General features: G+C 37.6%; 1 protein-coding gene across 1 annotated transcript in view; it reads right to left on the reverse strand.

Annotated features, from left to right (window-relative positions):
• Nucleotides 1-15879, reverse strand: part of SPAG16 (sperm associated antigen 16) — a 408668-nt gene extending 392789 nt beyond the window's left edge. Inside the window, exons 1-5 of the mRNA XM_030487793.1 lie at nucleotides 15808-15879; nucleotides 12088-12134; nucleotides 11576-11674; nucleotides 6451-6578; nucleotides 360-497 (exon numbers count right to left, since the gene is read on the reverse strand). Coding sequence (XP_030343653.1) covers nucleotides 360-497; nucleotides 6451-6578; nucleotides 11576-11674; nucleotides 12088-12134; nucleotides 15808-15850 — 455 coding nt within the window. The 5' untranslated portion in view covers nucleotides 15851-15879. The remainder of the gene's footprint in view (nucleotides 1-359; nucleotides 498-6450; nucleotides 6579-11575; nucleotides 11675-12087; nucleotides 12135-15807) is intronic.
• Between the last annotated feature and the right edge of the window lie 1091 nt (nucleotides 15880-16970).

Raw genomic sequence — 16970 nt, forward strand, 5'->3', positions numbered from 1 at the left:
TGACAGTTTGCAGTAGCTGTAATTATAGTCCTGTATTTTAATACAAAATGCACATAACCATTTATTTTTTAGTTCTACATATCATACTCTCACGATTCTTTGTAGTAGTTTGTTGTGATTACTGAATATTGAAAATTATTTTCTATAGCTCAGTAAACACAAATAAAAGAAATTAAGATTTAGGTTTCTAACAGAGCTCAGAGAAACTGGAACTTTAATTATAAGTGGCACCTAGAAGTAAATACATCTGCAGCCAGCATAACAAACAGGAACTTACTATTTCCATTAAGAACTCGGGTTTACTTTATGTGGCCATTTACTATTGCATATCAAAGTGTCAATAAGAGCAAATAACATACTTTGCAGCATGTTTATAGTTTTCCAGCTCTTTCTTCAAACACATATTTTCAGCCTCGAGTTGCTGGTTGCGGGTATACACCGTTGGAACCAATTCAATGTCTTTGGCTGTGAGCAAGCCTCTCTGTACAAGTTCATACCTAGCAGAAAACAAAGAGAGGGATTATATTCCATGTTTCCTTTTTTCTCACTTCACTGATGTCTCCCCTCTCACGCTAGCATTTAGCTAAACTATAATCACAAAGATACTTATCTCAAGGCCTTTACCTTCTATGATCATTAACAATTAGCAACAGTACTATCGCACCACACTGTTCTATTTTACTACTTTTCATTCTAAAATGCATTACAGTTCATAATACTCGAAAGATACGTTATGCATAACAGTACTTAAAGTTGCACAATTGTTCTTTGCCTTCCTTTCTTCCAAATAGCTTAAATAGAAGACAGGACAAAAATATTCTCGTTCAAATAACATTTGTATATCTTCACAGTTCTTTCACATGCAAGATTATTTTTTGAGGACTCAAGTAAAATGGCAAAGCTGCAGATAACCTGGATGAATGAACCTATGAGCTACCTTCAGCATGGAATACAGAGCTCACCTAGGGAAATTCCTTCATTCCTTCCCATTTACTTATGTTGTCTTCTCATTAAATTCTATTTACCAGTATTTACCTATTTGACCAGCCCCCATGAAAACAGGATGCTGTGATGCAGAAGCCTGAAGGCTACTTCAGTTAAATACTTGTACAGACTAACTTGCCTTTTGAGAAGTAAAAAGAGAATCTGGAGCAGCACATAATGCTGTGTAGCAACCCAGGAACCTCTATAGCCCCTGGCAATGAAGTCTACTCAGTCTCATATCTTTTAGGACTATCCATCTTTTGGTAGGATGTCAATGAAAGCTAAGAATATTCTAACTGGCAGTAAAAAGGATATAGGCATTAACACTATGCATATTAGGCTTAGTTTAAAGGCATTTAAATACAGAGCAATTGAAAATACCTAAATATCTTCTATACTAAAAAAGCAGTGATGTCAGATAAGCTAAATTTAACTAAAAAAAAAAAAAAAAAGTTGACAGGTACTACACAAAATAAATGCTTCTGCAGAACCCTGTTTGTTCAAGGAACGATTATAAGTGATCAGTATTTGTCAAAGTGTTTAAGAAGACATGATATTCAGGTCTACATATATGAGCATAACATGCTTCTGTGCAAGCAGATATTGCAGAGGTGATTCCAGAATCCAGAACACATATGTACAAAACAGCTATTTCTTATCTGCTTCTGTCCTAGAAGACAGAAAAGCAAGACCTTCAGTTGGTACAAGTCCTTACAGACCCATGGAAAACAAAGACATCGCACACTACTGTAGCCATGATATCAGTTCAGCATAGGCCCAATGGAGCTATAAATTTATACCAGATAAAGACTATAGCCCCACCATCAGCTTCCCTGCTGGTAGTGACTGCAGCTGGAAGAAGCTCTCCATGGGAATTCACTAGGAGTAGTATGAGCATTATTTGCCTTTTCAGGTGAAAAATATATTGACCTTGTGTGAGGTTTTTTCTCCTAATAATAAGGAAATCTGAAAAGAACAGCAGTAATTAGAAATAAAAAGTAATACTAAATGCTCTCTCCTGCACTTGGACACAAGCAGCGGATTTGAAACGAAGAGAGGAAGCACAGCATTCCTAGATCAATAAAACATGCTGCAGGAACAAAAAGCAGTTGTAGTATAAGGGATTTTTACACAATAAGCAACTTCTATTTAACATTCTCAAAAAAAAAAAAAGAAAAAAAAAAAAGGGGGAATGTTAGAAGCTCTTACATCCAAATTACATCCAATTACAGTCACCTACTTATCTGCAGCCTGTGGACAATTCTAGGAATGCTCATCCCCATGAATTAAGCTGTCACTCACAGTCACCACCAGTAAATGAAAGACTTCTCGAAAGTTAAACTGAACATGTCCAAAGTAAAACTCATTCCATCATCACTTCGTTTTCTTGAGCAAAGCACGTTAGCAACAGGCTTTAACTCTAAAAGAAGCTTAGTCTTCCCCCGCTCCAATAAACATTGACTGATGAGCAGGTACAATTCCCGTGGGAAATATTGCAAAATAAGGGCACTTTTCATCACAGATGATCACAACTCTACATATTCCTTTATTTGCCAGAAAAAATTCTCAACTGAATGACCTAACTACACCTCATGAAAACCATTGCACTTCTGCACGAAGACACATCAGACATGGATAATTGATGAACTTAGCCTCCAGCAGAGCTAAGAACTCTGCAAGACAATTTTAATGAAATACAATTAATACCAATAAATTCACTATGCCCTTGTCTAAAAACAGTACTAAAAATGAAGGCTTTTGTGCATGTAGCTGACATGGAACAGAAAACCCCACAACAAAACTGCATTGTGAAATCTCATTATCTTTCATCAACTTAGTCCTGTAAAATTTCTAGAACTCCTACATATCTAGCCAACTGCCAAATAGCTTTTGTTCTCACTTCTTTCCATTACAGAAGGGAACTGGGATGCAAATTACCTTAGTTAGTTCCACGCACACAGAGGTATTTTTCTAAGCTTTTCAGAAATGAGTAATTATTCTTGAATCACTATTTAAAATTAAGCAAGAATCTGGGAACCTAAGGAACAGATGGTCAGCTATGATTTTATGATCAAGCCCGGTGCAGACTGACTAAACCAGTACATTGCTACTATATATACATTACACTGAATTCAAGGTTCTAATTGTTTAAAGGAATCAGGTTGCAGAGACCCTGCAATAAACTGACAGGTAGCACAGGACAGTTCTTTACTAAGGGATAACTCACCTAGAGATGCATTCAAGGATTAAAATTTCAAATTTTAGGTTTTACAAGAACTTCTTACTTAAAGTTATCATTCCAACTGATAACATCTTACACCATTTCAACAGAAGGCTAAAAAAATAAATGATATCAGAAAAATAAAGCACCTTTTTGCCCTAGTGTACTCCTCCAATCCACTACAGTGTGTAAGTAGAAAATTTCTATTATGTTACGCAGGCAAGAATGTAGGTACATCCACACGGCCTTTTGCAAATCAAACCTGCTATTACTTCACTTGTGTTCTGAGCCAGTTCTAATACAAAACCTGAATATGTTTTAGTTTGATGCTGTCCTGGAACTGATAACCCTTGTTTCTCTTGGGATTTATGAACTCAGAGCAACAACATATTAATGTGACCATATGATTTCCAGGCCAAAGAGGACAGAGAGCAGAGACAGCTTAGGCATGCCTGGAATAAGCAGATTGTTTCCACTGTCTTCAGGGAGTTGTGACATGGATGATCACAGGCTATACCCATTTTCTTCAATCTGCAAAATGGAATTTTTCTGTAAGAAGTCTACTTTTATGCTCAGAGCAGACACAGTAGCTTTGTTGCATGTGCTCTGTTATGCACAACCCAGGTGATTTTTGCAAGGCACACACAAGATAGCCACAGCTTTTAACCTTGCTTGATCATCTACATTCAGTCATAATTTTAACCACATCAAACAGAAAAGAATTTTCAAATCACGCTTCTGTAATCAGTCTGCAGCTCTCCTTTTACTCCCAAGCTGAAACACTGCGAGGTCTCCCAGAACACTTAGAGATTACCAGTCCGACGAGTATACTAACTAATCACAGTGATAACTCTCTGCATATGTGAGAACAGCAAATGATTCATCTGTTCATCAGACCAGCAACATGCTGCCAGCACCAGTGAGCTCTCTGGGATTAGGAAGTATGGACTGTCAGATGCATGAATTTACAGTTGATCAGGCCTTGCACTTCATACTTCAAAGCTGTCAATCCAATATGTTTAATAAGCAACAAAAGCACGATAAAGTCCTATATACCAAAGGAATAGAAAATTTAATGGTAAATTAGATATCCTAAAAATAATTTAAATCTAATTTTTAGTTCCCTAAAGTGTAACTGGAAGAAAAAGTGTATGTGCAAACAAACCTACCCAAGTAAAAAAATCATGACAACTGTGATGAAGTTACACATTACATCATAGAAAAAGAGTGGGTTTGGCTTAAAGTAAAACATAATCAAATCCTAACATATTATATAGCTGGAGAGAACAACAATGTTTTCTCAAACTCTGAAGTAAACACAGATAATTTGGTCCAATTGAAGTGACCTTTAGATCTCAGACAGACAATTATTTCAAAGCAAGCCTTTTGATACATTTTCTCTACGTTAATTAATTTCTCATTTTAAATTCCATTAGGACTTGATCACCACAGGATGAGAGTGAGTGTGTCATCCCAATACATAATGAGGAACCCGAGTACACTAATCTGCTCTCACTTTCATTAATATTGTAAATTATCTATTTCAAATCAACATGAAACATTTTTAAATAAGGTATTAATGCAGAAAAAGCCTCAATACAGTAAGAGCAGAACCTGACATGATGAGCTCATTTGTAATGCTACAGAAAATAAAATATTACTTATAGAGAAAAAAATGTATGTATAGCTAAGGATTTACAAGATAGGGTCTGCTAAGACCTGCACTTCCTCTGTTAAAAACCAATTTGAATTTTGCCATTGATATAAATTCAGGTTAAGTACTTCAAAGAAAGCTGTAGTTACATAAAAAGGTGCTATTTATATCTGTCCAGTACTAATTCTCTTTTAGCATAAAAAAATTTCAAACTTCAAACTTGATGCTACTCATATCAGTTCTTTTGTTGAAAAAGAACACAGAAATATAGTGCTCCTTCTCTAAGGAATCATTTAAGTCACATTGTTATGCTATAAAAAGCTGATCATCATTAATTCCAAAGGCAACGCCTGACTGGTGAGCTCTACGCTAGCAAGACCAGAGCCTTGCAAACAACAGCAATGACTCCCCATTAAATCAATTTTCTAAGAAAATTTGAAAGCTTTGACGGCCTTTGTAGGAAAAAAAAAAAAGATGTTTAAAGACTGACTACACGATAACTCAAAAAGAGGTGTTTCCACTTCTCAATCTTTCGGATGCAACTTAAAGATTCAGAGCAAGCTTGTAAGTAAAGTATTTCAACAGAATTTTATGACAAGTGTCATCATTTCTCCAAAATAATTCTCCTCTCAAGCTTTGCAGCATTCCTGGCACATCATTCTTACTTAATTATAGAAAAAGTATACATCATGTGGGATTCCATATATGAAGGAGGAAGAAGTGGAGTATTTAGACAAAGCTGCATGTTTAAAGTTCGGCACAATGGATGAAATCCCTGCAATCTGTAAAAGCTGGGGGGGGGGAATAACAGCTCAAGAGTTTACTCTTCTGATTATTATAAGAATTAAAATTTTAGGAAAAAACCACCATATTATTTTGACTGACGTACCAAAAATTACGAAGTATCAAAAATTGTGATTATTCTACTTACAATGATGAATTCTGCTCAGCTATGATGAATATCCAAACCCACCCAAACAATTAAGGTGCACACACTGTAGCATACTACAAAATATTCAGTTTTTAAGCAGGCACTCATGGTCTGGAAAGCAAGAAAATAACAAAGCCACATGAATTCTCAGCACTGCTGAAGTGAAATCATGGTCATTTTGTATTGGACTCATTTGATCCAATGATTATCAGTCTGCACTGTAGCTGGTTTTAGTTTTCATTGGTAGGCAGTGGAGAGCAGAATATACCTAAAAATACAACTGAATTAATTTGTCTTAAAGGAGATGGCTTAAACAACTCAGATGAGTTGTATCCTGAAAAAGTATTTCTCTTCGTTGGTCACAAAAGAGGCCTCAGGTGACCACTTCAGGTTTGTCAATGTCTAAAGTTCAATGAAATGCACTCAGTTCTTCAGAGATATCTGTTTAGGAGCTCCCTGAAGTAAGCTTTCTTGAAAGTCTGTCCTTAAAACAGCAGTTTGCAGCCTCATTCTCACCAGCAATATAGTTACTTGGCAAAGCATTACATGTTTAAGATTGACTTGTAATCAAAAGAGTTGTCTGGAAATATATCCTGAAATACTGGCAATTTGAACCCTGAGCATCTACTTGGTAATTCTCAGAGTCTTAAAATATTTTACCATTCTGTTTGAAAGCAGTCAAGGGTTCTGGACATTCCCAATCTGACCAGGAAATTGCAGAAGAAGTCATCCATTGCTTCAGGTATTTCAGAGACTGATTTCTCAGAGGTCAGAACTGATTGCAAAGCCTGAAATTGAAATTTGGTAATTGTTATTTAAACAAAAAAGAGAAATTTAATTATAATATCTTCTATTTCCAAAGTCATCTAAAGTCAGAAATCTGTTGAGTACAGCTGAATGCTTCCCTTGCCTTTACTGATCAGATCTGTAATCACTGTTCCTTCTAATGTCAAGGTCTGTAAAAGGTTATAGAGAAATAACTCAAAAATCACCCAATTTAAGCAAGTATACTGAACCTGCCATAATCTGATATGGACCTGAACTATTTAAACTGATGGATGATCCTGTGTCACTGACCAGAGAGAAAATGTTAATTCTCCCACTCCTGTACCCTTCAGCAACCTTCAAAACTACTGATGAGAAAAATCAGTACTTCATTTAATAAAAAAAGCCAAGCTCCAAGGTGATGGTAAAATGGCTTATATTCTTTTTGTAACGATGCATGCAATGGAGAGACTGAAAGAACTGCATCTCCATCATCAGATCTCTTAGGAAGTCACACAAAGATCAACTCTCCCTTTTCTTCCCAACACCCTTATGCAGGCACTGAATGAAGCTGCCAGACAACATTGCTACAAGTGTTAGCAGAATGCAGATGGTGCACTGAGGCTTCACATGCAGCTTGTCCAGTGCCATCAAGATAGACAGCTATTCAGATAAGTTCAGCTCATGGGTCAAGCACAGTTGCCAAAAGCAGAATCAAAACAAAACAGATATCCTGCTACAAAGGGGGGGGGGAGCGGAAATAATTGTAATAAAAAAAGAGCTTTCACAGCTTTCTGTTGCAATGCAAATTTCTTTCCTTCACTCCACCCCATTCAGCCCACTCAGTGCACAGCTTGATATTAAGCTCTCCTAGAGAGATTTCAAGATGCAAGGAAGTATGAAGAAAGTAAAATATGACCCACTCTGAGACTATATCCCCCCCCACCCCTGGCCCCAAATGCATTTAAATATAACCAGATGAGAGACTGCCATAACTTGGCAGCCAAAGGTTTGCTTAATTCATTCAGGTTGCAAATGGATCACGGCAATTTGACATACCTAAATATGAGGGTCTCAGCATTTGGTAACTTCACGTGGGCACAACGCTACAATGGACTTGCTCAACAATGCAGGCCACTATCTAAGACAAGCTATTACACTGCACATGCCTGCTTCCTGGTGAGAGGGTGACAGAATCATCTGGGGCTTGACAACTATCATTTAGTGCACTATTGAAACTCAGATTCTATGGTAACATATTCTACATATTATTAAAAAAAGATACCACTGTAGAGATGAGAAGCAGAAACAGCTTCCACACATGCCTACCACCTTTTAATTTCAATACTAACAAAACCAGAAAAAAAATCCAGTGAGATAGTCATCAAGACATGCTAAAGGCTGTGACTATGAATTATTTCCTCCAACTATTTTTAAAAGAATCTGTAGGCCAGCGATTTTTGATAACTCCATTCATTTATGGCTTATTCATGTCCTTAGTGGGAGCCCTATCAACATGACTGCATAAATTACCTGGAGATAAAGGCATTTCTCTGGATAAAACCAAACCACTGGAAAAATCTCATAGCCATTTTGTATAATATAGAAAATGTTGTGGTTAATCTAAGCAATCTACCTAATATAAACAGGAAGAATTGTAATGTAGAATCAAGGCCATGTAGCACTGTATTATGAATAATATAATATGCCAAGTGCAATGTAGAATTTGGCATATTTTCATTACTACAGATACAGTACATCAGACAAGTCTATTTTCTAATTGTAGTAATACAAGAACTAAAAAGAGTACATCTGCAGACATGCAGCTGCATCCCTCTTCTTGCTTCTTTTCTTTCTTTATTCTAAGCGAGGCAAATGTCTAATACTGTTGCTCATAGTTTCCTGAACACATCTATAAAGCCAGTCTTTGCAAAAAAATGACACCGTTTGATTCCCTTAATAAATGGAATTATGATAGAAATTCATTTCATCCGTGCAGAAGAGAACTTATTGGCTAGATGCTAGTACTGACAATCATTTCAGGAACCAAAGCTCAAGCTGGGAACAATACAGGGAAAAACACGGTCTAACAGACGCAGCATTGGAATAGGGTCTCACGAAGCCAGAACTAAATTCCTAGCTTTTCCACAGACTTTGTGAGGGATATTAGGCTAACCACTTGCTTTAATTGTAACCTTGGATGACTACCCATAGAATAGCATAACAGTATTTTTTTATATATATTTACCTATTTAGGAAAATATAATTTAATTGGAAACAAAGCATGTTCTTGCAAAACTTCTTAAACTAAAAAGAATGTAAGAAAGGAATTCGTGGATTTTTAACACACTCAAACAAATTAAAATGATCAAACCTACATTAAATACAAAGTTAACAAAGGACAATGGAACTTCACATTATTGTTTGGGATACGAAGAAAACAAAGATCCTGGAATGGAAGCAGAACAGCTGTAACTACTGGAGAAAGTATTTCAGCCAGCTTTCTTCCATATGTGGTTTTCCAGACGTTCTGTATCCTTTTCCTAGGGTCGCTATCAGCTGATGATTTTCTTTCACAGGCAAAATATTCTGCTGCTTGTCTTTAAAATTTGTATTACTTTGCAATGTCTCAAAAAAAACTCAGGGGGAAAAAAAAAAAAAACATGAGTTGTGACTAAGAAGGACAAATGATGACTAGAACAGGAACAGCAGGCAGAATCACTGCTATCCAAAGCATGTGTTGCCCAGCACAGCTGTATTTGCAATCAGCTGCTATTTCATCACCAGACCAGGCGGAAATGATATTTAGAGATTAGAGCTCTACCACCCTCATTTCCCTGTTGGGATCCAAACAAAAATATGAACTGGAACTGTTGAGGGAGCCTCAAACTCCTTTATGACCAACAGTTCTACTGCATGCATGCAGAGATCAAGAAAACATGCCTCAATATCCCTTTTAAAACATAGCTTTGATTCCTACACACCAATTTCTTTTTTAAAGGTGAATAGCACCACCTCTCCTTTGCTTATGTTTGCTGCCCTTCATTTAGTAATTAGGGCTAATTACTTCAGAAGAAAGTTTGAAAATAAGCTTTTTTCTTAGATTTTCCTGGTTATACTTGACCTTTTCACAGAGTGTAAAAGAAACTAATCACTCGGTTTAGAAACTGTGGATATTTATATTATCTGCATTTGGAAAATCAGTTAAATATTTTTGCATAATCACTTTCTGTGCTTTCTTTATATAATTTCCTTAAAGATTTGCATCTGATATTTAAATGCAATCTTTAATATAGTGTCAGGTATACAAGTTACTATGAACTGCAAATATACACAATCACTTAAAACTGTTTATCATGGATTAGCTACTCCAAGATATAGTTATTACCACATTTAACCTATTTCAGCCATGATTAGAAGGTAATACTTGAAAAAGTGTAGCAATTATATATCGTGTGAAGAAGACAGCCTTCTACTGTGCCTCTTAGCTCAGAGTTGGATGTTGAGTCAATATTAATTCACAGGAAACAGTGCTTCTAACTTGGGTCACCAAAAGCATTTGCTGCAGCACTTGGTTTTTCCAGTGAGTTAGCATCAAGCAATCCAGTCACCAAGCCTCACAAAATATACAGTACATTGTTATGAAAGCTGTCAAAGAACTACCTAGTGTATTAAAACATTTTTCTATTCATGTCTTTCTAAAAGCTGAAAACAATACTTCAGTTTCAAAACTACAGAAAAAGTGAGCTCTCCTCCTGAAAAAATGAGCCAAGAAGCAAGAAGCCAGACATCTATTAGCATAAGCACAAGTCAAAGAGTTTAAGCATGCATGTTTTTGTTTTAAGGAAAGGCAACACTTTCTTCAGGTTGATTAAATAGGATAGAGATTGTTTCCTCAAAGTTCAATAAATAAGGAGGTAAAATATTATTTAAATATAGCACTGTCAAAAGATCAATAGATCAAAAAATTTCTTCCTTGTCTTGCTTTTTATTTGCATGTCACCTCACACAAACATAACTTCAGTTATCCCTAAGTAACCTAGGAATTGCCACTACTCGGTTAACATTAAGCATATTCAGTCTCAAAAATTTCTGCTGTCTTTCCTTTAGTTTTCAGGTATATTCAGTTAAAAACATTAGACTCCAGTATTGTTGGTTTTCATTCAAAGTTTCATCTAGAATACAAAACTGATCTGTTGATACATACTACTGCAAAAGAAAATGCACATCTTCTCTCCATTTTGATGTTAAGAATCATTCACCTTATTTTCTCTTTGCATTACTAACAATTTGCTTTTGCAAAACAAAGATTATGACAATACCTTACTGATGCAGCTGTAAGCTAGCAGTGATATTAGAAACAGCAGGGAAAAGCACTTTTCCATTAGATTGTTATAAGCACGTAACTCCAGGTAAAACATTTTGGAAAATGCAATATAACAATCCCACTGTGTAAGTCTGAACTATTACATGACTGTTCTGAAATCAAAACGTAGGAAGTGTCAAAAACGATTGGTGTGAAATGATTGATCATTTCATTAATGCTTTGATTTAACATAGTGTAACTGCCCAATCTTTAGTTTCAATACGTGAATAATTTTGCTAGCAAAGTACTCAAATGTACAAGCTTCTGTGACTCTTAGGCATAGTTTCTTTCCTGTGTCAGGGATCACAATCCCATTCAATACACTCAGAAGAAGAAACAAACCATAAAATACTGATACACTGTCATAGCATTTATATATTTTAAAGAATCTATCTACATAATTGTTACATATATCTGCAATACCAGCTTCCTTATGGAACATGAAATGAACAGAAGTTAAAGGATGATGAAACACAGGAAACATAAGTTGCCTTTTCCACTGTGGCATATATTTACCCCTAGAAACTTCTAACAGGTAAGGAGACGATCTTTTCCTCACAAGTATTTCATAATTAAATTATGATGTGTAAATTTTAAGCCACCAATGCCCACAGAATTACAGACAGAGTCTTAAAATATTTAGGTAGTTCTTACTAAAATTTGGGCATCTTCAGCCTGCTCTTTAATAGTCTGCAAAGCCTTTGCCAGATCCTCATCATCTTCTTGAAGACCGAATTCATCATCTGGTGGAACCTAAATGAAATTATTTGAAAGTAAGTATCAACATATTTTATATCTCTCTATTCCAGAATACAACCATTTCCACTTCCAGTACAACTACTGAAAATAATCTCGTTCTTGTTAAAATTTGCCACATTTAAATACCACTTATATTACTGAAATATTCATTATAAGCAGACTGAGATGCAAATAGGAATACCTGTATCTTTAAGAAAGTATTTAATGTTCACATGTTCAAAGTAAAACATAAATCAACTGACAATAAATCTTCTCTTGAAAAATAAAGATATGCCTAGCATCGCCACAGTTTATAGAAGATTTGTGTCATCTCCCAGGATGTTTTTATGACTGATGAAGTACAACAGAAGAATGAAACATGAATAGTCTACCATATATATCAGAAGATCATCAATTTAGTAAATTACCTCTTCATACTGGTCATCATCCTTAGAGTCCTCTGTTATGGTAAATTCTGCAGCTCTTGTTAAGTCTGAAACAGCTGATGCATGTGGTGAGTTCCAACTTTAAATAAGAACTATCATGAAGCACACATCTATAAATCCGTTACCACCACTTTTGCCCTTGTTCTTTCTAACACAAGACTTTACACTTCCAGGCTTCTTTCAGCCTTTAGCTGAACAACCTCCAGAGAAAACAATGTGCACAGAGAATTCTCTCAGAGAATAGCATTTTTTTTAATCAAATTCAGATGTCCAAGTTCAAACATGAACATCTGAGATCAAGCACTGAATACTAGAGGACAGATACTGCAGATCATACAAATGCCCTAATTACAGCACAGCTACAATGAGAAAGATAAGGAACTTGCAAAATGTAAAAATTCATTTGGCAATTATCTACAGTTCCTCCAAATGCTTTACAGTCAAATTTTTCATTCCAAGTAACTACAAATGGTGCAAAATTAAAAACCAATTTTTTTTTCATCTACTGGCCTCACAGCCCATTAAAGTATAACTAAAATGTTTTTAGCAAGATGCTCTGTTGAGTTTCCAAAGGAAATCAGTTAGCCTATAAATGACCCATGTAAACAAACCAGAATTAACTTCCAACAAAAAAAACAGCAATTCAGTACTTCACATACAGAGAATAAAAGAGACACGATTTTCTAGCTTTACATCAGGTTTCCCAAAACTGAGTTATTCTCCTAAACACCAGGCCTTTTGCTACAGCTCTCACAGTACAATACATATGTAAAAGTATCATCTGCATTCAAGACTCCAGCATCAACAAAACTATCAGTTAAATTGTAACCATCTGGAAGGCTAACAGCTGAAGATCATGCCCCCAAAAAAAAAAAAAAAAAGGACAGCCACCATTTGGTTTTTAAGAGATGTTTTTTAGGGTTTGAGCTAAAAGATGGAGAGATGCCATTCGCTCTTGTAAACAAGAAGGAAAAAAAGCCAACACACAAATAGGGAAGTCATTGAGTGACTAAAGGCATAATTTTCAGTAATCAAGTCGAAGCACATCTGTGTACCTCCAACTGCACAGAAACACCACACACTGACTGTAAAAATTGTGTGCAAAAATAGGAAACTGCCACAAACACTTAAGAATCTCTTGTCTAGCCGTAGTACAAGAAAGCAAATGCCTGCAATACATATATCCCCCTCCCCCCCCCAAATTTACTTCCCAACTTACTGCAGCACAGACTGCAAACGTGCAACCCAGGCCTTGAATTCAAGTCACCACCCCTCTGTATCTCAAATTTCACTCTCTACAAAAGCTCCATTTTCTAGCTTGACTGATTCTTAGAATGCTTAATTCTAAAACCTGAACTATGCAGAAACTCCTCTCCAAAAAATGTTTACTGTGCTTTCTTCCATAAGGAAGGGGAAAAAAAGGAAGGCATGCCCAAACTATTAGGCCTAAATCTGTTTCCTATTACGCCAGAATAAACCTGGATTAACTCTTCTGACTTTAAAGGGAGGGCAAAGAAATTGCACATTTCAACAAATGCATTTTCTCTCAGCATGGACCACATGTGGATCCACCAAGGGAACCAAAGAGAACCAAGATGAAAATAGCTCATGTTGAGATACGACTTTCAAGAGCTGATACAGGGACCCAAGCACCGGGCCAGCTTTCAATTGTCTGCCTGCCAACAAGAACATTTTGATCCTCACATCAGTGTCTGGCCACATCCTAATAGAAGAGCTCCTGATTCCTGTACTTTGTTCCTTCAACTCAGACAGAGAAAAGTTCATCTGAACTGCTGATTACATAAGAAAAAGGAAACAGCAGCAAGGCACAAGTGCAGAGCAGGAGGAATAGGTTACCTTTATTGTTTGAAAAAGCAAGAAGAATGCTTGCAGCAGGCAAGTCACAAAGACAACACTGACTAGTTAGGATAATGTTCTAAAAAGCCCCGTTTTTTAAATTAGATCAAGATATCCTAGCACTAGGTAGCTGACTACAAATTTCTCTTTCAAGAATGAGACTTCTAAAAGCATGGCAATGTTCACACAGCATGAGTATTTGGGTACAACATTTTTTCTATGAACAGGGGACAATTTCCACACATACGTAGTAATTCTATGCATGAACTAAGTATCTGCGTACTTCTCTGTAACCTTTAAGTCTGTTCATTACTTTCCAGCGCAGTATTCATAAACTTTAAAATACTGCACCCAGCAATTTTTCACACATTTAGTGATTTGAACAGAATCTATTTTTCTAAAGCTATCTTTTGTATGAACTCCCACCCCCATCTCAACTACTTCTTTCTGCATTTATCGAGTCTTTCAATGTAGTAAGAAACATCACCACAACACTTGATAAGTAAACCACTTTCAAACAGTGCTTTTTCCTGAATTTTCTACTGACCTGATTGTCCTTGCAAACCACTACCATCAAAACTAACATGTCACTGCAAACACTGTGCACAGACTAAAGTATTACTTAAAATCCTGCATTTTTGGGGTCTTTTCTTCAAAAAAAAAACAAACCAAAACATCCCATAGCCCAGTGCACAATAAAACAAGAATTTTAAGCTACTGTATTTTCCCAGTCTTTTTTATACATGTCCTGATGCAGTGCTTTTTTAAGCACACGACAGTGTAAAAACGGCTCTGCAGTTTCAAGAAAGTAGGAACTGAGGCACAAGCTCAGAAAGGATAATCTTCCACTTATTTTTTTAATGCTTTTATATTCGCTTACATCTTAATTCTCACAAGGCAGGAAAAACTAAGATACTGTTTGGATTCTAAAACAAAGATTGAAAGATCTTCTTCATTTGGCAGCTCACAGCTACAAAAGAGACAGAGCTAGTCTGGCCTAGTGACAAAACTAGAATTTGGGTCATCTGACCAAAAATTACACATTGAAAAGCCATAAACTAACAGAATTTGCTACAACTCAACTGTGAAAAGAAGTCACACTGAGGGTGGGTTGGTTTTTTCTTTCCCCCCTCTCTAAAACCCACAACAAATAAAATTATGTCTGGGTTATTGTCTCATTATCACTTTGTCATACACATTACTAAACAAAACCATGAAGATCTAGCCAGTTACTCCGTGTGGCAAGCACTGGGAAATTAAACGAGCACCTTCCACAGCACACTGGGACTGTGAGCCTTGATAACAAGTCTTGTCACTCCTCTGCAGATAAATTGCATTTACTGATCAACAACTAACACAAGCTTCTTTCATTTCAGAATTTTAACTCTTGCTTAGCCTGGCCCATCAGCAGGGGAGGATTAAAGTTATCCTGCTTTTCCTGAGGGTCACTCAGGGACTCTTACCATCAGCAATGAAAACCACCACCACCACCTTAAAGCGAGCAAGAGCCTAGTCTTCTCCGCCGGGAATCCTCCCATTGTCTCTTTCTAGCCCCCAGGGGCTATAACTCACGAAAAGAAACAACAGGCAGGGGGCTTTTGTGGCTTTTTTCTCTTCTTAATGGAAGAAACAACAGGGCTCTCAGCGCGGAGCCAAGCAGGGCTCCCTGTCCTCGCCCTGCCAACAGCCCGCCCAAGCAGCCCCGAGGTCCCCCCGCCTCAGGCACAAGCTGAGGAGAGGGCCCGCCCGCCCGCGCCGCTCCCCTCCGAGGTGGGGAACCAGCGGGACCCCGAGGCGCCGTGCACCCTCCAGCCGCCCGCCTCAGACGAGGAGGAGGAAGGATACTTTGCAGGCAGAAGGACACCTCAGAGCCCGCCGCCCCCTCCATGGCCGCCGCCGCGTCGTGCCGTTGCCGGGGCGACCTCTCGCGAGAAGAGGCACCCACCCCACAGCGAGCCCCTCGGGCAGTGCGGTGGCGGGCGCAGAACCCGGCCGCCATTTTAATTAGCGTAGTTCACCTCAGGATTACTCACACTTCACCTTCTGGCCCCCCGCAGGTCCTGCCTGTAAGTCGAGGCGAAGCTCCTCACGCATTTTAGTGGTGAGGGAGCGGCCCCGGCGGGCACCATGAGGAGGTTTCTGGAAGTTTCCAGAGTGGTCACTGGCAAAGCTGGGGCCAGCTTCTCGGTCCCCTCAGCGCCCTCCCCCTGTCTGCCGCCACCTTTCTGATCAGGGTACTCTGAGTTCTCTTACACGGAAGGAAAAGAAGGGAGGAAAAAGCTGTTTCAGTCTTCTAAGAAAGGACTCACTTAGGGGAAGCATAAATGTAGCTGAAATGGGTTTGCTGGTTCACCTGAGCTCAGTCTTGGGGGACTGCTTGAATTAACTTCCTGCAGTATGTTCAAGTTTAATTGAGGGCAGGAGTTTTCCGAGGCAAAAGTTCAGGCAAGAAGTATACTATTGTGGACGATGGCATGGGAGTTTGAGGTAAGGTTACAAGATTCAACAGGAAATTTTCTGCCTTTAATTTCCTTTTACTTAAAGTTTAGAGGTTCCAGTCCTGAATTCCATTGAGTTAATAGGCGCTGCACGCAATAGGAATTCAGGAATTAGTGCTTGAAGATGTGTAAGTAACTAAAAATAAATCCCAAAGGTACCAGGAAAAAAGGATAATGATAAAGTGTTAATAGGTAGTCTAAAAAAAGAGGTGCCAGTTTTGCGTGCAAGTTTTAAAAAAAAACAAGAACTGAAATGCAGTCTGACAATGGAGAAGATGGAAGTGGGTGAAATTGCGTTGTATAATTCAATTCAGTCTTGAGCCTGAAAGAACAGGACGCAATCCTGCAAAAGAGGGCCTGTTACTTATGAAACTACTATTTTAGCATTTCCTTTCCAGAGATTGTCACACGGGATTAAGTCTACAATGGGAGAGGAATGACATTTGTGACATCTCACGAATGTCTCCAAATTATAATAAAAGAACAGTGTTTTGGCACAAGATCTTCACA

The sequence above is a fragment of the Strigops habroptila genome, chromosome 5, assembly GCF_004027225.2.
Source record: "Strigops habroptila isolate Jane chromosome 5, bStrHab1.2.pri, whole genome shotgun sequence".
NCBI classification, from domain to species: Eukaryota; Metazoa; Chordata; class Aves; order Psittaciformes; family Psittacidae; genus Strigops; species Strigops habroptila.